This window comes from Opisthocomus hoazin, chromosome 2 (genome assembly GCF_030867145.1).
Source record: "Opisthocomus hoazin isolate bOpiHoa1 chromosome 2, bOpiHoa1.hap1, whole genome shotgun sequence".
Taxonomy (NCBI): domain Eukaryota; kingdom Metazoa; phylum Chordata; class Aves; order Opisthocomiformes; family Opisthocomidae; genus Opisthocomus; species Opisthocomus hoazin.
The window spans coordinates 2,948,491-2,970,375 of NC_134415.1; the positions used below are offsets into that span (position 1 = coordinate 2,948,491).

A 21,885-nucleotide genomic window follows, 5' to 3' on the forward strand; every position below is an offset into this window, starting at 1 on the left:
CACAGGAAGGAAACAGCCACCCCATCCAAAGGAAAACTGATGGGCACTTAGAGCTGAGAAGGCTTTAATTGCTACTGCCTCGAGCTATGTGCTCTGCTCCTCATCTGCTGGCACCACATTCACTGGAGATCTGGGCAAACCAACTGCGTATCAGTGCCTCGGCCCATGCAGCTCATGGCTCATTAAATTAGCTTGAACAGCCACTGCTTTCAGTTTAAAACAACACAGTGAACTGAAGCCTGTGCAAACCCAAATACCACCCACGTCGCTCCGGTCCAAGCGTCTGACGATTCAGAAGCAAAGAGAAACCCAGAGCAGCAGGAAAACAGGACTGTTGGCAGGAGGGGTTAAATCTCCTGCTCCCTTCCCTCGAGCCAAGCAGGTCCATCTCTTCATAAATTCCCAGATCTGACTTCAGGCTGCTAGGAAAGTAAGCAGAAAGAGAGAATTCTGTAGAGAAGTGGATGGGATGATCCAACACATATCTTACTGGGGGTATTGCTGGATGAGAAGCTCAGCATGAGCCAGCAATGTGCGCTGGCAGCCCAGAAAGCCAACCGTACCCTGGGCTGCATCCAGAGCAGCGTGGCCAGCAGGGCGAGGGAGGGGATTCTGCCCCTTTACTCCGCTCTCGTCAGACCCCACCTGGAGTCCTGCGTCCAGCTCTGGAGCCCCCAACATAGGAAGGACATGGATGTGTTGGAGCAGGGCCAGAGGAGGCCACGAAGCTGATCCAAGGGCTGGAGCACCTCTGCTGGGAGGAAAGGCTGAGGGAGCTGGGGCTGTTCAGCCTGGAGAAGAGAAGGCTCCGGGGTGACCTTAGAGCAGCTGCCAGTGCCTGGAGGGGCCGACAGGAAGGATGGAGAGGGGCTTTTCACAAGGGGGTGCAGTGACAGGACAAGGGGGAACGGCTGTAAACTAAAAGAGGGCAGATTTAGATGAGATATTGGGAAGAAATTCTTCCCCATGAGGGTGGTGAGGCCCTGGTCCAGGTTGCCCAGAGAAGCTGTGGCTGCCCCCTCCCTGGCAGTGCTCAAGGCCAGGTTGGATGGAGCTCTGAGCACCCTGGGCTGGTGGAAGATGTCCCTGCTCATGGCAGGGGGGTTGGAACCAGATGATCTTTAAGGTCCCTTCCAACCCAAACCATTCTGTGATTCCTCAGTGAGGAAGCCCAGAAGGACAGGTCTCTCAAAGCCAGCTACGCAGCGAACCTAGCAAGGAAGGGAGGCCTGGCAGCTGCTCCTGTCGCTAGCCGTGACATCCCAGGAGTGAGACTGCTCTTCAGATTTAATGCAGCAGCAGCAGCTGCTTCTCCTCCCCAGGGGTAAGCAGAGGAAACGCATTCTCTCTCTCTTTCACCAAGTTTCACTTCTCCAAAACCTCTGCCATAGCCCTCTCTTCAACAGCTGCATTTTGCAGGTGCTTTAGCAAAAAAAAAAAGATTTATTTTGTAACTGAGACTGACAAGACACACTGCGAAAAAAAAAAAGTGGCCTCCTGGACACTGCTTCTCATGCACAACATCTCACCTGGAGAATCACTAACTCAGAGGGATCTTTTTATAACACAATATCCAAAACTCTTTTTAGTTCTTTTTTGTACTCACCAGAAGTGGGTGCGATTCAGAGAGGAATGAAGCACATCAGGCCAGTAGTGTCTCATGTCTGACATCAGATCCTAAAAATATCACAATTAATAAATGCATCTACAGTGTTACAAAGCTATTTCTTATACAACCTACACACATTGATACATTTTCTAAAACTGAAGCCTCGTCTTTCAACAGCCCCAACTGAAACATCTACTCACAGAAAAAGAAAAGGACTTTCACCCTGATATTCTGAAAGTGCTGCTGCTGGAGGTAACAGGTAGGTGCAATTCTCTAAACATCTGAATGTGCAAATATCAACACGCTGCCTCAAAGGAAGATGCTCCTTCAGCTGCCCCTGCAGAACTCGTTCAGTCATGCAGCTTTTCATATTTGTTGGCTCAAGCTTCCCATCCCCGTTCACAACACATTTGAATGAAACACGGAAAATTTTTTCATGAATAAAAAACAAAACAAAAAAAAAAAGGACTAATGCCCTGGGAGAAAACACACAGAAAAATATACTCTGAACTCTTTCATTTTCTGTGTTCTGGATTTGCAGTAGAAAATGGAAGAGAGAACATGGACTGACTGTAACCCCCTTCTCACAGGTACTTTTTGCCACTGCAGCTCCCCCACCCACGTTCTCTAGATTGTTTTTAAGGAGGATGTGGCTGAACGAGTCAAACCACACCTCGACAAAACCAAGCAGGAGCAGCTGCTAATGATCACAGCCACTGCTGCTGTAAGCAGTACCAGAAGCACCTAATGAATTTGTGGAGTCATTAAAGGAACATACCTCTCAGCAAACATTAAGAGTGACACATTGCAAGCTATAGATTTTGCATACAGAATGTGCAAAAGTAATTGCACTCAGCTCTGCTTGGCATGGCTGTTTTAGTTTTAAATAAATACCTTGATCTCGGTGACATTGAAATGCCAGGTCCTATTACACTCTTCAGCACTGTCAGGCCTAGGGAAGCAAAATAAAAGTGAAAAAAGATGTCTCCTAACTCACTAATGGCAACTAAGAGCATTATATTCTATACCATTAGCTCGAAATTTAAATATGCACGATTATAGAAAGAGATTTTATTTAAAATGCAAGTAACCCATCAGCACCTACAGTGTTTTAGAAGTAAATATTCCAGATGTTAACTATGGCTAAAACCTTTGCCCTGCAGAGGCTCTTCGTTGGGCCCTCCAGTCCCTCCCACTCCGTGCAAAAGCCATATGGGGGCTCAGTGACACACAGGGTCTTGCACATATTGTCACTAATGTCACTGACCTCCTCACCCACTGCACCAAGGAACGATTCTGCAAGCATCACCAAGACACCCACTGGAAATCCAGGCATGATGCTGTTCACCCTTCCAGCAGGCATCGCCTAACAAACTCCTGTACCGAATTTTTCCCTCTATTTGTCAGGAAAACCTCTGCACTGCTGCCATTGGCACCAATTCCCATGAGTTGATTCCTTTAAAGCAAATTAGTTTTTCCTGCACTTTTGCAACATTTGTGCCGAGTTAAGACACTTTAAGCCACAAGCAGTCACAAGGCACTAACAAATTCTGCTAACTCAGGGAGAAAAAAAAAGAGGGGAAACTATACTTCCCTTTCTGTTTGAGAACATTACTGATCTTAAAAAGAGATGTACAAATCAAATGCTCATGTGGCAAGAGGATTTCAGGAGCTCAGCAAGTCATGAGATACAGAAGTGTATTTCATCTTTCTACCAAACCATAGGGGTTTGATTTCGAACAAAATGAAGGCTTTTGTTTCCAGGAATCATAAAAATAGATAGATTAAGCCTCGAAAAAAAACCCACTAAACATCCTGGTACTTGATTTTTTTCCTTCCCAGGCTGAAATAAAAATACTTTCTGATCATACCACAGTCCGTGGATTGTCCAGTACTCTGGAGGGTCTTGACAGTCATTAGCACTCATCTGTGGAAAACAAAAATACAGAGTATTTGTTGTATGTGTCCATGGGTCCAAGGATAATGGTTCAGAGGAAAAAATAAAAGTTCATTCACTGGTGGTCCAAGGCTCTAGTGAGACAGGAGAACTTCTGCTTGCCCAAAGCATGAACTGGGGAACTCCAGTTACTTGAAGCTCTTGGGGATCATGTGCCACTCAGCAGAGACCAACTGGCATGAAAATTTTGAAGCAGACAAAGTGAGTACCAGGGGGCATCCTGAACAGGCAGCGTAAAAAGAAGACAAAGGACAGGTTCTGAGGTAATAGTAAGTAGCCTGATCCACGCTAAATGAATGGAGATAAATCTGCTTTTATCATGTTCCAGGTGGCAGCTTTCTGTATTTTTCTCATCATGAGACGTTTTCAAGGAGAGCAGAGCCAGTAAAATAAAAAGTATCAACACAAACTGTAATATTAGACAAGCACACAAGCATCTTTAAGCATCCAGGAGTAGTTCTGTGTTGTATTAAAAGCAAAAAACACAAAGAAGATATGAAATAGGTTGCTTATTCCAAGTAAAATGGTTAGAATATATTCTTTAACTATTTTGCCTTGAGGGACAAGGGAATGGAGAGAAGAGGAAAGGCTATATACATTCCTAGAAAAGAAAGCCCCCAGTCAAAACTTTAGATAATGCAGGTGAAATAGCCTACACATTAATTATTGTTTACAGCAGAGTACATATTCCTGAACAAAACAAAAAAAAAAAATCCATGTTCACACATCACAGCACACCATTATTGTATTTTCCCTGATTATTTTGCTTAGTAATTAGGGCTCTTTTTAGTAAACACTTTTCCCCATTAAATAACAACCTCCTCAGACTTCTTTCCCCACATCAATAGCTTTCCTTTGCAGCTCTGCACCCTCTCTTAATTATGCCCCAATGTCTTTTGTGCGATGCCAGAGCAAGAGCAGAGCGCAGGGAAGAGCAGAGAGGGGCCTGCCATCCCACTAACTGCCCTCCACGTGCCACAGGCCAGTGGCAGCAAACTGGCCCGCGTTCTTGTTCCGCGCCCGCTTCCTTCCTCTCCTCTCTCACCACCGATAACAGAAGCAATTCAACCCAGCAGCAGTTCTTTTTCTCCTGAAAGGAACATTGTCGACACACACACGCTGCAAACACCGAAACAATATCGTGACACAGGCTTTGTGGAGCTGAAGGAGTCCAGCTACCCAGCCCAAACCCCAGCAAATGAACACCTGGCAGCTAACACATCACCCCCTGAAAATCAAGCTGACAGCTAACTGGCTTGCTCAGCTGAGGGGGGGAACAAGAACGGTGCAACCTTGCTCCCTACTCAACCATCAACTGCAGCTCATTCCCTTGTCCCTCAAGACAAAATAGTTAAAAAATATATTCTAACCATTTGACTTGGAATAAGCAACCTATTTCACAGAATCACAGAACGGCTGGGGTTGGCAGGGACCTCTGTGGGTCACCCAGTCCAACCCCCTGCCGAAGCAGGGTCACCCAGAGCAGGCTGCACAATCATCTCTTCTTTGTATTTTTCGCTTTTAATACAACACAGAACTACTCCTGGATGCTTAAAGATGCTTGTGTGCTTGTCTAATATTGTAGTTTTTGTTGATGCTTTTTATTGTAATGGCTCTGCGCTCCTTGAAAAGGTCTGATGATGAGAAAAATACAGAAAGCTGCCACCTGGAACATGATAAATGGAGATTTAGCTCCATTCATTTAGCGTGGATCAGGCTACTTTCTGCTACCTCAGAACCAGACCATTTTACATTTGGAATAAGCTCTCCCCTATCACGGCACTAACTTTATTAGCAGTTTCTTCTACACATTTCACCAGGCTCCTGGTGTGGCACTGCGTGCTGGCAGAACTGTGAGCTCAATGCAACCAAGAACGCGTTCGTTCACACTTTGCACGCTTTGGCCAGCTTCATTCATCCTCCTTTTTAGCTCTAGCCATAGTATTTTTCCAATGTTCATTTCAAATCGGCAGCCTGCTCTGGGTGACCCTGCTTCAGCAGGGGGGTTGGACTAGATGATGCCCAGAGGTCCCTTCCAACCCCGAACATTCTGTGATTCTGTGATCAGAAACAGAGCAAATGCTTGCCTGGGAAGCTGGGTACTGCTGCTGCTTCTGCAAAGCTTCCTCTCAGCCTTCCTGTTTACCACATGCTGATTGCTGCAGGAGTAATTCAACCTCCAGCAACCCCTGGCTCGAACAGAGTTACAGATTGGTATTTTCAAGTAGGCACTGGACCCCAGAAAGCCTCCTGTATCTAGATTAATTTGAAAAAGGAACACTGCCTTCTCCTGTTTTAAAGCAATCTGATAACCACCCCAACCCAAACGGACCGCATGTGATTTGAAGAGCTACTGGAGAGAGTCCAGTGGAGGGCTACGAGGATGGTGAGGGGGCTGGAGCATCTCTCCTACGAGGAGAGGTTGAGGGAACTGGGCTTGTTCAGCCTGGAGAAGAGAAGGCTGAGAGGGGACCTTATAAATGCTCACAAATATCTGCAGGGTGGGTGTCAGGAGGATGGGGCCAAGCTCTTTTCAGTGGTGCCCAGCGACAGGACAAGGGGCAATGGGCACAAACTGAAGCAGAGGAAGCTCCAGCTGAACAGGAGGAAGAACTTCTTCCCTCTGAGGGTGACGGAGCCCTGGCCCAGGCTGCCCAGAGAGGCTGTGGAGTCTCCTTCTCTGGAGATATTCCAGCCCCGCCTGGACGTGGTGCTGTGCAGCCTGCTCTGGGTGACCCTGCTTCAGCAGGAGGGTTGGACTGGGTGACCCACAGAGGTCCCTTCCAACCCCTACTATTCTGTGATTCTGTGATTCTGTAATGCTGAGAAAAGCGCCCGAGAGCCTCCACAGCCCCCACCACGCCGAGCGGCAACGCTGCGGCAGAGACCAGCCTGGTCCCAACAGCCAGGGCTCGGCCAAACCGCGGCTGCTGGCGGCGTGGGGGCTCCTCTCGCCTCTGGCACGCCAAAAAGCGAAACGCAGTGGAAAAAGGTGAAAAAGTGAAAGGCCAACCTGTCACAGAAGCGTTACCTGAGGGGCTGCCCCAGCTACAAACCCCTTGGCAAAGCAGCCTGTCCCTAGCAGAGGGCAGTGCTACCGGATCACACACAGACACCCCAAGTTTCAATGAAAAGTCAGCTCCTGGGAAGCAAAATATTTAATCCTGCTCTCCCTTTCAACCACCCCGTTTAAATAGAGCACTTGTTTAATTAAGATCAGTTTTAAGTGTTATTTTGTAATGAAACAGCACAACTGCTACAAAAAGTCCTTGCTTTTGAAGCTGTGGAGAGTTCACCTCTTCAGCTTCTCTCCCCCAAACAGTCTGTAATCACCCCCCTTCCTCATTCCCCCCTCATCCCCGGGGTAAAACCAATCAATGAATGAACCAAATTTATAAAGTTGATGAAAAAATTTGGAAGGAGGGAAATAAAACCAATTTACTCTCGTGGAACAGCTCTGTAGCATGAGCTGATAAGCTAAAACCTTTAACATGTTTATCCTCACAGAAGATAACGACCCACCAAAACGATCTAAACCAGACCTTAATTCACAGAGAAGCTGGAGGCGTAGATTCAGAGTTATGAGTTACATGAGCATTCAGGAAAAAACTTTTTGTTGCAAAATTGTGTATGTCAAGAGCTGGACTCACTGTGACACACCTGGCTTGACATATAAACAAAGAAATAAAGGTACCCCTTTATCTAAGGAACTTTTTGATCCCATGCTAGACAACAATCATGTACTGCTTTCACCTTAGTCACTTTAATTCTTTCTTTATTATGTGACTACTTCTAATTATACCAAAAAAAAAAAGGAAGAAAAAATAGTGCTTCTATTCTTCCTTTAAGCCTTTGCTATAAAAATACTGCCAAAGCCTGAAATTAGGAAAACCTTTTATCTCATATAAAATAAAACTTAATTCCATCTGCTGCTTAACACTACCTGCAAACTTGAATCCACCCTGCGCTGTTCACCAGCCTATTCTGTTGTCCTTTCTTTGACTTTTTAATTCAATCAGCACCTCCGTGCAGAAAAAGGCAGACCCCAGCAGGGTTCAGCACCCATTTCCTCATCATCCTTCCCATGCTCAACAGGGGAGGAACCGAACAGCCTACAAACTTGCATCGGATCTTCCCAGTTTCACAAGGAAACACCCACATTTTCACAATATCCAAGATGCAAAAGCTGCAATAATACTTCTCTTCTGAAATTCTTGAGTTAAAGATCTTCACAACTCCGTAACGCAGGAAAGTCCCTCTTCTTGCCCTTGAGTTGCTCCCATTTCCACATAATAGGATTCACATTAATTTGTGATCAGAGAGTTTAAGTGTGACAGGAATTAGCCACATGAAGTTCAATAAATTGCACCACAGGCACAATTTATTATGGGAACATTAAATTCATATCACTTGAGGACTGTGGATTTAGCTTGGATACCTTTGTAGAAGACATAGTCACTTTAGGTCCATTGTATGGTACTGGAATTCTAATCAGAGGATGAAGAAGAACATCTCTCTTCCTCCCTCACCCTTCCACTAGAGCAGCCAGTAACTAAGTCCTGGGGTTATTACTGCTTCCATGATACCCACTATTTAATTTTAGTAGGTTAGTTTAGAAGGTATGATTACAAAACACTTATTTCCAGTTTAACTGTGTTGACCACACTCAATGTCAAGCAGCACCAGCTGAACACCTACAGTTCAAAGCATGGGAGAGCTGGGAGATAGGGATTCTTCAATTCCCAGCACGCTGAACTGTGCCCACTAAGATTTTAAAAAGGGTCTTTCAGGCCTTCAAAAGCCTGAAAACACGTTTGAACACAGATATGTAAAACAGGTAGGAATTAAGGTAAGCATAAACTAGTAAGCATTTGCAGAAAGCAGCATCTCAAAGGTTTTTACATAAATGATACAATGAGTTTTGCAGTTTCCTTCACCCAGCTATTTTTCTTTTCAACATCACGTCAACAGTTTTAAACCGAAGAATGACATTAGAAATATTTCCTCCCTGTAGTAACTTATTAAATACACCGAAAATGTAGAAGAATCTATGTATTTCAGAAAAAAAAAAGCCCACCACTGAATTTGGGAACTCCTCCCACGTTCGTGTTAGCAAAAAGCAAGCTGTTACGGGAGTAACACTTGAGATTCTGTTTCTTCATATGACTCAGGGATGTGAAACTGGGTAAAAAGTCACTTCATATTATTTTAAATGCACTTTTTCTTCACTCCTTTGGAACGCTTCTGTCCACCTCTTACTACAGAGGATCATAAGGAATGAACAAAGTGTAAGAAAGCCTACATTTTCTCATGCTTAATATCTTCAATTACTCATTACAATTTCACTATAAGGCTATAAAGGTTATTTGTCAATTCACCAGTGGCACTACTACTACTAGTAGTAGCCAGCAAGAACATACAGTGGGAAAACTGGCTGGTAGGCGTTTTCTGTTTGGTTGGTTTGCAGGGTTTTGGAGGGTTTTATTTCTTTATTTAACTGTTTACATCTCATTCCTGTAAGCAAGGGCTTGCACGGTTACTGACCCTGAATGCCCACTCGTGCCAGGCACCACAATCCCCCGAACACCAGCATCTCTGCTTGAAGTCAGTAACAGCTGGTGTTTACTCAATAGGAAATCAGACACAAATTGCACAAAAACTGGGCTTACTTCCCCTCAAAAACAGGGAAACAAACAAAAAACAGAACAGTGGCCACTCCTTGGTCTCAGCTAGACACGTGCATCTCAGTTTTCTTACTGATCCTTCTCGCACTGGGTTTGCGTGGCAAGGTTTTGGCAGCGGGGGGGCTGCAGGGGAGCTGCCAGAAGCTCCCCCCATGTCCAACAGACCCAGTGCCAGCCAGCCCCAGGATGGACCTGCTGCTGGCCGAGGCCAAGCCCACCAGCAGTGGTGGGAGTGCCTCCGGGATAACGTGTTTCAGAAGGGGAAAAACCTGTGCAACGGCAATTGCAGCCAGAGAGAGGAGTGAGATGATGTTGGAGCAACAACTCTGCAGCCCCCAAGGCCAGGGCAGAAGGAGAAGGAGGTGCCCCAGTTGCCGGGCCAGAGGTTTCCCTGCAGCCATGGAGCAGACCGTGGTGGGACAGGCTGTCCCTGCAGCCCATGGAGGTCCACGGTGGAGCAGATCTCCACCTGTAGCCTGTGGAAGGGATCCCATGCCAGAGAAGGGGGGGTGCCCGAAGGAGGCTGTGACTCCACGGGGAGCCTGCGTTGGAGCAGGATCCTGCCAAGACCTGTAGACCCACGGAGAGAGAGAAGCCCATGCTGGAGTAGGTCTGCTGGCAGGGCTTGTGACCCCGTGGGTGACCCATGCTGGAGTAGCCTGTTCTTGAAGGACTGTGCCCTGTGGGAAGGCCCCACGCTGGGGCAGTTCATGGAGAGCTGTCTCCCATGGGAGGGACCCCAGGCTGGAGCAGGGGCAGAGCGTGAGGAGGAAGGAGCGGCAAAGACGTGTGATGGACATGTGATGGAATTTGGGAGTGAAGCTGAACCTGGGAAGAAGGGACGGGAGGTGTTTTAAGATCTGGTTTTATTTCTCATTACCCTTCTATGATTTGATTGGTGATAAATCGAACTAATTCCCCCAAGCTGAGTCTGTTCTGCCCGTGACGGTAACTGGTGAGTGATCTCCCCTGCCCTCACCTCGACCCACGAGCCTTTCGTCGTGTTTTCTCTCCCCTGTCCAGCTGAGCAGGTGAAGTGACAGAGCTGCTTGGTGGGCACCCGGCCTCCAGCCCGGCTAAACCACATTTAACCAATGTAAAGTGCCTCGACTTTTCCTCAGAAATTTAGGCTGTATGTGACTTTCGCTGCTACTGTTTTTATACTTATTTCCAGAAATAGCAATGAGAAATACAAATGTACCTAAAGCACAAAAAATAAGACTCTAATACTGTAGTAAATAAACCTAAGTCTCCCAGAATTGGGACCTTTTTGGCTCCAGAGACATTTGCCTGAAACCGGAGCTTTTCTATTATCCACTGGGTTCTTTAACCTTGCGTAAGCAGATCTGATCACATGTTCCACTTTGAAGTATAGCAGTTTTTTAATTCAGCTGTATGAGAAGAGGTCTTCAAGTATTTCCAGCATAGGAAAAATGTTCTACTTGTCAGATGGTAGTAGGTATTTAACAGCAAAAGGGACAGAAGTTGTACACCTCTCAGTTGTCCTTTTGCCAGACATACATTGGAAGGCTGGGTTCATTTTCAGTTTCCACCCCTCAAACACAGAAATGCTCAGAGACACCTGCCATAACAGCTTTACAGCTCCCTCTTTGCTGACTGAATCGGTATTGGATGACTTACATGAAAACACTGGAGCCAACATTACAAAGCTACAACTTGTTGTGCAGCAGCCAGGTCAAGCAGTAACTTGCTGCCTTCCGTCCGACCAGGCAGGCAAGTCTCCTTACAGAGTCTGGTGGAGTTTATGGTTAAGTTCACAACTAACAAGACACCACAAAATATTTAATGAGCAATTAAAGCTAAGTCTATGGTATGCCCTACATCGGCTACTCTACCTGTAACATATCACAATCCTGTCTTGTTTACTGCTACTCCAGAGTGCAGGGGAAGTAGCAGAAGTTGCACCAAGCTCAGTGAAAGTCTTCATAAGGATATAAGGGCACAAGCAAGATTAAACGCTGGATGGGCTTCAGTCATTCTGTTTTCAAACATTTATTGTCCAAGACTACTTTTGCCAGGATAAAAGGGAACAAACCACAAAAACTCACCTTGCATACAGTCACTGGCCAATGATGAGCAAGATACAGCTTTTTCCAGGTATGAGGGTGGTTGTCGCTGGAGAAAGACAGAGAAATCTATTTTTCCTCAAGCATTTTGAAAAGAACAACACCTTCGGCAACCAGCACATTGCTTACTAGTACAATGCATTGATTTTAGAGCTGGTTGTTGCTCATAGCTTCTCTTGTAATACTTCAGAACTCCAAACACAGCAGGATCAAACTGACAAATCACACAGAAAAAGCATATTTAGAAACCTGCTAATAACCCCCCATCATTAAACAAATTCCACTTCTGGCATCCCATCTCCATAAGCTTTCCCTTCCTTAAATACGGACCAATCATGTTGCTCTATTTTATATTTATGAAAGTGCTTACTGGCAAGCTTTTACAACAATAATTAACAAAAAAAAGATATCTTTGTTTAGGATGTTAAGAATCTTCTAGTTTTTCTTGATGGGTATCTCAGCTGCAAAGAAAGTATACAACATTCTTGGAACTACAACTACTCTTCTGAAAAAGAAAGACTGCGAACAACCACAAGCAACGTAGCTGACACCACAGGAGAGGCAGTTTGATCTTGCAAGTGTCTCCAACCTTTTAGATTAAAAAAAAAAATCAGAATAAAAACTAAAGTAAAACCGGTATGTCTCAAAACTGCTAACTTTATCATTTTCTAGACATTTAATTCAAACACTACATTCCTAAAATGCTTACTACAAATTAAGTAATTTTTAAACATTTAATAAATAATCAAACTGTGACATAGTCTTAAGGTTACCTAAGGAAGAACCAAAGAAGGAATATCCCATATTTTACAAAAGTGCTTGTGTTTCAAAGCCCCTTAGAATAAAGAGCTCTATAACTCACAGAGGCATCAGTACTATCTTACTCCTGTGCAGAGGGGAAAAAAAAGACAAGCTTAAAAATTTTATTCAAAAAGTGTTGGAAGGCTACATCATATCTTGCCACTTCTGCAGAGCAGAGGCATCTTCCAACAGTTTGGGGCAGACCTATTCTGCATAAACGAGAAGTAGACAAAAGTCCTGTTGCTTCAGACACTACCGCAGATATATTTAGCTATTAAGCAACCACACTAAGTGATTAAAAAGAACAGCAAGTGGGAAAATCAACAAAAACAGAACTGTACAACGTTCAAACTGACAGCATTGTGTGCAGTACTGCCAAAATAAAGTGTTCTTCTCTGGAAGCTAACAGCCACATGCCCTCCATTAGTGCTTGCCAGAGGTTATATAAAATAAAATATGAGAACGCTAATTCTTCTCAAATTGAGGAAGTTGAGATGCTCTCACGTTACATCACTTCTCCGTTTTTTCCACTAGTTCTGCTAGTTTGCTGTCTTCTCTTAAGCGTTCACATGTATCTGTGGTTTTTAAAGAACTTTGCAGAATAGCTCTGGAACAGATCAGGCAAGGCCACAATGAAAACTATTAACACTTCTAACAGGTCTTTACTGCTGCTGTGGAAACCTGAACAGAAGAATTCCCCAATACCATAGAGCAGTTAGTTTCCTCGCTTTAAAAAGTCCTTACTTAGAAAAAAAACATCTTTCATCTGTATTTGAAACAGCAGCTGAACTTCTCCAATGACATTCATGCCAGAACAAGTTCTCCTAGAACCCACTTTTTGGCTAAGGATAGGTCAGAAAATTGTGATTATTAAATAGATGAAGTTTTAGAAACTTCAGCTCAGAACTGGAATCCAAGGAAAGCCATTTTCAGTACCTATCCAGTTCCAGGGATGTCGTCCCTATTTCTGACCCGGGTTACCGTGCCCTGTGCGGTTCAGCGCTGTGCCTTTAGAGCTGGGGCGCGTGTACCCCATGGCCCACCGGTACTCAAGCCCGGATTTTGCCAAGTGCAACAACCACCAAAAGGCTGCACGGCACCGACACAGTCCCAGTCGGGATGCTGTATGAAAAGGAATTTAAAATCATCGGAATGGAGAAAATAGCAAGGAAAAAAAAAGATATTAAAAAAGTACACAGTGTAACAGTTGGTGCAATTCTTGCCATAGGGATGACTCCAGTTTGTTGTTACAGGCTCCACAATTATTTCCAATTTTTGTCATTACTACATCACAAGTCTAAATGGTCCATTTGACACAAGACTGCAAATCTTTTAAGTGCAACAAATGAAATTTAAGTTTCCATCTCTTTTTCATGCTGGCACATTAATAAATGTAAAGCTTTTCTCAGGCATGACCCCCACTCCTCCAGTTAATGCAGACACCTCATTTTACCAGTCACCTAAGGGAAGAATAACACATCAAAAATAGTACATAATAAGAAAATTTACACTCATTAGACATTAAACTGCTCTGCTTTGCACTCAAGAAAGAGCTGTCAGAGACTTCTTTTTAAAGAACAACTTACCTTTGAGTGAATTTATCTGAAGTACACCAACAACAGGATGCCACAGAAAACCAACAGAGAATCCCATAGTGCAGCTTTGCAGGCTTCATCTTGTTAATCAAATAACTGTAAAAAGCTGTTAAAAGAAGAAATCTGTTACTCATTCAGTGCAAGCGTTGAAATGCAGAAAAACACAGCTATCTCAGAAACAGCAGGTAATATCAACTCTCCACTAGATCTACAACCACGGATAGAATGAGGATCCCTCTCAATGCCGTGCCTGATTCCCCAGCTTGCACGCTAATTTTCATAAACTAATAGCATCAAGGATGACATCACGGTTTCCTCTTTTTTCTTTACTTGCACAGCCCCCATAGAGCCACTTTGCAATAAAAACAGAGACACATAAATATTCTGTGCACCACGCGTTATCTAACATCAGACTCGTGGTCAGCTCAAATGCCCAGAATGATTCATTACAGAAACTTTGAACTTCACATTCAATATTCATGTTGGATTGACCAAGGCTGATATCAGCAACTCACTGGAAGCAAGGCATGATGTCCAGCGATGAAATTCTCTCTAAATGCCAGCTGACTACTGAACCGATGCTAAAAAAATTGCTGCTAAAACCAGATCAGTTTCTGTTCTTGTTATAAACCTGAGACAGCCTCTACAAAACCACGGGCAATCTGCCTGCTACCTCCTGAACTCTAGAAATCAGGGGAAAGGAAAGCAAGCAAATCAACTGAACTTTCACCAGCAGGAGGACTTTCACTTGGCACGGGTCAAAAACCCCCAGCTGCCTCCTGTACCCGCCAGCCACCTCCCAGCATTTCAGCCGCTGCCTCCCAGACGCCAGATCCAGGTGCCCATGCATGTATTTACATGCAATTATTAATTATAAATTATAAAATATATAAATATATAAAAAATATATAAATTATTAACGCCTCACCAAACCTACTTGCCAACTTGCTCATTCTGAGAGCCCTAAAAAAAGCACTACAAGACACTGTGTGCAACCGATGTGCCCCTGCTAAGGTCGCTCACTATGCAAGTCACACCCTTTTTTCTATGAGGGTTAATTATAAATTAAAATTAACCCTTTTTTACAGCAGCCAAATAAAGCCTGGTTTGACACCAGTGAAGACACTGCTGACGCAGCCATTGAGGCTGACTCAGGAAATTCAGTGTAACTCTGGTCCACGGCTCTTTATAAAGAAGAGCCCGTTTTCCCACCGTTATCGCGTGGACTAATAGAAGATATTACGAGATCAATCTTCATTGGCAACCATTAATTTTCTGATTTAGTTTCTCAAAAAAAGCCCTTAAGGATTTTCACTCACCAGGCAAATTTCAAATAATTTGGAGCGTGCTACTTGTATACAAAAGCAATTCATAATGTACAATTAGTCTTTATCAAAAGCTGGCTAAAGCAAGATGTACCTCTTGTACGAAAGAAACTGATGTATTCACACAATGTAAAAAAAAAATCACAAGTAAGTAATTAACTGCCAGGTATCCATTCTCCCCAAGAGTTCTGCATTTAAAGCGATCTCAAGTCTCATCACTCGAACAACAGGAATTCATGCTGTGCGATTCAGCCTTACAGACCTGTTCATGATTTCATCTCCTGTTTTTTCCAGCTGATAACCAACCAAGCAAAGCTTCATTTTTCTGCTTTATAAACTATCTATCCAAGACAAAACACGGAGAGACGTAAGGAGTCTTCAGGTAAGATTCTGCCCTACCTATAAAAGGCATATTTTATTCGGAGAGAAGAAAATACCACTTATATGGCAATAAAGTCACACGCCATCACCAAAAACAAGCTGCACTGCACAAGGGTCTGGAAAACACATCTTGAGGAAGCGGATTATGGAAGAAAAATAAGCCAGCAAACATTCTGGCATTTCTTTTGCAAACTGGCATGACTTAAGATGACAGGCACAAAGAAACAAAGAAACATATTTTTTATCCAGTGACTAAGTTACAAAAAGCATAAAGGCAATTATCTCCCTTTCTCATCAGAACCCTAAGTTTGCTCAAAAAATGACCAGAAACAGAGGGGGGCTGCAAAAAGTTCTTCGGTCAGAGCAGGGGAACGCACTGGTTTATTCTGCACATTGCTCTGCCCCTGGAACGGGAGCGCCGGGACACCAGACACAGCGAGCAGACCTGCTGAAAGCCCCCAATCTGTAACTTGGACATAACATATCGCGTTTCTTCCACTGACAAAACAATACATAAGCTCTAAGGCTTCAGCTCAGCCTCGCAGCTATCATGACACCATCACGACAGACTGAGTGATCTACTCCAGTCGACCTTTTATTTGTCCGTGACACCAAACTGGGAGGTGTGGTAGATACACCAGAAGGCTGTGCTGCCATTCAGCGTGACCTGGATAGGCCGGAAAGCTGGGCAGAGAGGAACCTGATGAGGTTCAACAAGGGCAAGTGCAGGGTCCTGCACCTGGGGAGGAACAACCTCATGCACCAGTACAGGCTTGGGGTGGACCTGCTGGAGAGCAGCTCTGGGGAGAGGGACCTGGGTGTCCTGGTGGACGACAGGTTAACCATGAGCCAGCAGTGTGCCCTGGCTGCCAAGAAAGCCAATGGGATCCTGGGGTGCATCAAGAAGAGTGTGGCCAGCAGGACGAGGGAGGTTCTCCTTCCCCTCTACACTGCCCTGGTGAGGCCTCATCTGCAGTACTGTGTCCAGTTCTGGGCTCCCCAGTTCAAGAAAGATGAAGAGCTACTGGAGAGAGTCCAGCAGAGGGCTACGAGGATGGTGAGGGGACTGGAGCATCTCTCCTACGAGGAGAGGTTGAGGGAATTGGGCTTGTTCAGCCTGAAGAAGAGAAGGCTGCGAGGGGACCTTATAAATGCCTACAAATATCTGCAGGGTGGGTGTCAGGAGGACGGGGCCAAGCTCTTTTCAGTGGTGCCCAGTGACAGGACAAGGGGCAACGGGCACAAACTGAGGCACAGGAAGTTCCGTCTGAACATGAGGAAGAACTTCTTCCCTCTGAGGGTGACGGAGCCCTGGCCCAGGCTGCCCAGGGAGGCTGTGGAGTTTCCTTCTCTGGAGATATTCCAGACCCGCCTGGACAAGGTCCTGTGCAGCCTGCTCTGGGTGACCCTGCTTCGGCAGGGGGGTTGGACTGGGTGACCCACAGAGGTCCCTTCCAACCCCGACCATTCTGTGATTCTGTGATTCTGTGACGTGGACGGTGGGAGGTGAAAACCGCGTCAGTCTCACCTGGAAAGCACCCAGACGATGTGCGTTTGAGGAAGGACACATCCAAATGAAAACTGCACTAAGATACACGAAGCACATGCGATTTTAATGGCTTCTGTTTACTAAACATTACACTGGTTTACCGATTCCACAAGTACAAGAAAGAAGAGATTAAGAAATCTTACACCAATTCTACCGTAGTAAGAAGAAACAGGGATTTCACATGATGAAAACTGGTCATAAAAAAAGTCATAATGTTCCCAAAAAGATTTTGCAATGAAGAAAACTTACAGCTTCAAAGTGAAACATGCACAGATACATTCCAACCCTCACCATTCTATGATTCTATGATTCTATAAAATCACTATTTGAAACTAGGCTATCGCCTCACTTTCCCTATGGAGCACACTCCAAAGAATCAGGACAGCTCTGGGATGACCCTTGGTTTACTATACCTGGATACGAATGGACAACGCTTCCGCACGTGTGTGTGTGCCTGTGCACGTGTGTGTGCTAGCAACCGAGGCAGGACAAGGTCACTTTCAGCTACGTCAGCGTCGTTCAACGCTGGTATCAAAATCACCCGCCCAAGCTTATCAAGGACTAGGCAGAATTTCCAATAAATGGTGATGAAATCTTTCTTGAGCACAGATCATTTGAATTCCGATCTACCATCCCGAGGGGGCTGCTGACATAGCATACGCTCCTTTCAGACACCAGGAATTAGTTACCTGTACTCTACTCCCTTATTTTCTTTTTTTGCTTTTAATAATTAGCTTGACTAATCAACCCCGCACTTAGGTAAAATTTCCCGGGTTAGTTCAGGCAGGGAGACTCAGAGAACGTGGAGGAGGCTGCAGAGGAGGACTCCCATGGCTCAGCACCGGCATCAACGCCCAGCGACGAGCAGCAGGGCAGTCAGCCCGACGTCGGCGATGGTCTCGGTGCCACCTCCGAGAAGGCAGCGCGCACCACCCCGGCCACATCGAGCTGGACAGCCGAGTGACAAAACCATGCACGAGAAATGTTAATTTAATTTATAACAACACTCTTCACTCAACACCTACCTCCACAGCCCACTCCAGCGAACCGCTCTTCCCAAGCCCGAGCGCTGTCTAACCACGGCAAGGACCTGAACGCTTCCCAGGCGCGACGCTCACGCCCAGCGACGCAGCGAGGCTTTTTCGCAGAATTTCCCCGGTGTTTCCCTCACCAGCTACAAGGCAAAGCAGAACCCGCGCAGCAGCAGTTTCAGGGCGAGCCCGGGGGACTTTATAGACTACCAATTTTTATAAACCGTCAATTTTTATAACCCGACAGGGACGCAGAGAGCCGCGGGCCCGGCGCGGGCGGCCTACAAGCGGCGGGAGGACGCCAAGGCAGTGTTTCCCAGCTCCGGGAAACGCTGCAGAGCCTTTGCCCGACTTTCGAGTCGCTCCACGGGGAATTTCAGGCAGAAGGAACAAAACCCGACACGATTCGAGCCCTCACCGGCGCCGCAAACCCGAGTTAAGCGCGAGTTAAGCGGCCACAGGCAGAGGCCCGCAGGGAGCTCCCGGGGCCGGCCCCAGCGCGGCCCTGGCAATGGGGAGCGGCTCTGCAGCCGCAGCCCCGCCGCCTCGGGGAGAGCTCACCTCGCCTCAGCCCCCGCTGCTCGGCCCGGCCCGGCCCGGCCCGGCCCGCTGCTCCGGCGCGGCCTCCCGCACAGTGCAGCCTCGGAGGCGGCTGCGGGAGGGAGGAACGGAGGGAGCGGGGCAAGGAGCCGCCCCGCCCCGGCCCGCCGCCATGGCTCCCGCCCCCGGGGCTGCCCGAGCGCCGGGCGGGGGGGTGGCCCGGCTCGGTCACCGCGCCTGTGGCCGCCGAGGAAGCCATGCGTGTGCATGGAGCTGCTGCGAGGGGAGGCTGAGGGAGCTGGGCTTGTTCAGCCTGGAGAAGAGAAGGCTGAGAGGGGACCTTAGAAATGCCTCTAAATATCTGCAGGGTGGGGGTCAGGAGGACGGGGCCAGACTCTTTCCAGTGGTGCCCAGTGACAGGACAAGGGGCAATGGGCACAAACTGAAGCAGAGGAAGCTCCAGCTGAACAGGAGGAAGAACTTCTTCCCTCTGAGGGTGACGGAGCCCTGGCCCAGGCTGCCCAGGGAGGCTGTGGAGTCTCCTTCTCTGGAGATATTCCAGCCCCGCCTGGACGCGGTGCTGTGCAGCCTGCTCTGGGTGACCCTGCTTGGGCAGGGGGTTGGGCTGGGTGACCCATAGAGGGCCCTGCCAACCCCAACCATTCTGTGATTCTGCATGAACCGCATGAAGGTTCAAGTGCAAGGTCCTGCACATGGGTCAGGGCAATCCCAAACACAAGTACAGGCTGGGCGGAGAGTGGCTCGAGAGCAGCCCTGAGGAGAAGGACTTGGGGGTACTGGTGGATGAGAAGCTCAGCACGAGCCGGCAATGTGCGCTGGCAGCCCAGAAAGCCAACCGTACCCTGGACTCATCCAGAGCAGCCTGGCCAACAGGGCGAGGGAGGGGATTCTGCCCCTTGACTCCTCTCTTGTCAGACCCCACCTGGAGTCCTGCGTCCAGCTCTGGAGCCCCCAACATAGGAAGAACATGGATGTGTTGGAGCGGGGCCAGAGGAGGCCACGAAGATGATCCGAGGGCTGGAGCACCTCTGCTACGAGGACAGGCTGAGGGAGCTGGGGCTGTTCAGCCTGGAGAAGAGAAGGCTCCGGGGTGACCTTAGAGCAGCTGCCAGTGCCTGGAGGGGCCGACAGGAAGGATGGAGAGGGGCTTTTCACAAGGGGGTGTAGTGACTGGACAAGGGGGAACGGCTCTAAACTACAAGAGGGCAGATTTAGATGAGATATTGGGAAGAAATTCTTCCCCATGAGGGTAGTGAGGCCCTGGCCCAGGCTGCCCAGAGAAGCTGTGGCTGCCCCCTCCCTGGCAGGGTTCAAGGCCAGGTTGGATGGAGCTCTGAGCACCCTGGGCTGGTGGAAGATGTCCCTGCTCACGGCAGGGCGGTTGGAACCAGACGATCTTCAAGGTCCCTTCCAACCCAAACCATTCTGTGATTCTATGATTCTGGGATTATTGGCTAAAGCAAGCCCAGTAAGGGGAACAGAGGAGTGCTGACACTCGTGCCTGTGTTGTACTTCTCCAAAATAACGAGGGAAGTCTGAAACGGCGGCTGTCGTGTTTGGAAACAACAGGAAGTTTCTGCGGAAGAAACACCCCGAAGGGGTGAGTCAGGAGTACCCCAGGCAGGGCCTGCTTCGCGTTTCCTCAGCGCTACAGTAAACCATGAAACACATTCCAGCCCCTCTCTCTGTGCTGGTGCGTGAATCACAAATACAAAGCGTGATTGCTAGTTACTACTGTGTGGTTTGGAGCTGGGGGGGATGTGTCACAGCCGTTCTGCTTCAACACACACTCGAGAGGTGCGTGGGCAGATCTGCTTCCAGAAGCAAAACAGCATTTGTTTTGAACAGATTAATTACAGTCTGTGTAATAAGGTCTTTGTTCAGAGTTACGGTATTATTCACTGGCAAGATTCTTTTAGTTATGTTTACACATTTACACAGTAAGAAGGAGGCTGAGACAAAACTCTTTGCCCACCTTTCTGCGAAAACATGAAAATGTCGTGCCGGATGAAACGAGCCATCCATCTGCTGTTGTCTCTGACGGTGTCTGAGAGCTATCAGAAGTTTCAGAGATTTTGTTGAAGATTTACAAATAGTGAAGTTCTCCAGATCCTGGTACTCAGTGCTGCTCCTCCTCCTCCCGCTGCTGAGGCCATCACCGCTCCATCTGGCACTGACATCTCTGTCGCTGCCCGTGAGCAGTCCGTAGGCATGGACACAGAGTTTCCATCTCCCTTGGATTCTATCTTTGCCTGCAGACAGGCGTGAAACAACCTGATGTTCAACAAGGGCAAGTGCAGGGTCCTGCACCTGGGGAGGAACAACCCCAGGCACCAGTACAGGCTGGGGCGGAGCTGCTGGGGAGCAGCTCTGCGGAGAGGGACCTGGGTGTCCTGGTGGGTGACAGGTTGACCATGAGCCAGCAGTGTGCCCTGGGTGCCAGGAAGGCCAATGGGATGCCCGGGTCCATTCAGAGCAGTGTGGGCAGCAGGTCAAGGGAGGTTCTCCTTCCCCTCTACACTGCCCTGGTGAGGCCCCACCTGGAGTAGTTCTGGAGTCCAGTTCTGAGCTCCCCAGTTCAAGAAAGATGAGGAGCTACTGGAGAGAGTCCAGCGGAGGGTTATGAGGATGAGGAGGGTCTGGAGAATCTGTCCTACAAGGAGAGGCTGAGGGAGCTGGGCTTGTTCAGCCTGGAGAAGAGAAGGCTGAGAGGGGACCTTAGAAATGCCTCTAAATATCTGCAGGGTGGGTGTCAGGAGGACGGGGCCAGACTCTTTCCAGTGGTGCCCAGCAACAGGGCAAGGGGCAATGGGCACAAACTGAAGCAGAGGAAGTTCCAGCTGAACATGAGGAAGAACTTCTTCCCTCTGAGGGTGACGGAGCCCTGGCCCAGGCTGCCCAGGGAGGCTGTGGAGTCTCCTTCTCTGGAGATATTCCAGCCCCGCCTGGACGTGGTGCTGTGCAGCCTGCTCTGGGTGACCCTGCTTGGGCAGGGGGTTGGACTGGGGGATCCCCAGAGGTCCCTGCCAGCCCCTGCCAGGCTGGGGCTCTGGGATTCTGTGCCGACGAGGGCTGGAACGTGCTGCACGGGTGACAGAGCTGGCAAGGTCTCCAGCTCCAGGGTTAGTCCTGGTTCGAGGTGCCATCGGGATTTACACTCTGAGGCCGCCAAATTAACACTTAGCGCTCTGTGAAAACTAAACCCAAAGACAAGTTTCCCATTAAAGTGCTTTTAAAGAGATCCAAAGCTGCTCTAAAATGATGTTGGCTCTTAAGGTATCAGCACAGGGAAGCCATATCTTTGT

The 21,885-nt window shown here is 47.5% G+C and overlaps 1 protein-coding gene across 2 annotated transcripts in view; it reads right to left on the reverse strand.

Moving 5' to 3' along the window:
* RNASET2 (ribonuclease T2) overlaps positions 1–18,700 on the reverse strand; it is a 30,968-nt gene extending 12,268 nt beyond the window's left edge. Inside the window, exons 1-7 of one of the 2 annotated variants that reach the window (XM_075411842.1) lie at positions 18,581–18,700; positions 18,014–18,162; positions 13,725–13,839; positions 11,320–11,386; positions 3,481–3,536; positions 2,504–2,561; positions 1,607–1,677 (exon numbers count right to left, since the gene is read on the reverse strand). In XM_075411842.1, coding sequence (XP_075267957.1) covers positions 1,607–1,677; positions 2,504–2,561; positions 3,481–3,536; positions 11,320–11,386; positions 13,725–13,813 — 341 coding nt within the window. In that variant the 5' untranslated portion in view covers positions 13,814–13,839; positions 18,014–18,162; positions 18,581–18,700. The remainder of the gene's footprint in view (positions 1–1,606; positions 1,678–2,503; positions 2,562–3,480; positions 3,537–11,319; positions 11,387–13,724; positions 13,840–18,013; positions 18,163–18,580) is intronic. The other variant, XM_075411838.1, reaches the window with a different exon arrangement.
* Positions 18,701–21,885: the final 3,185 nt, after the last annotated feature.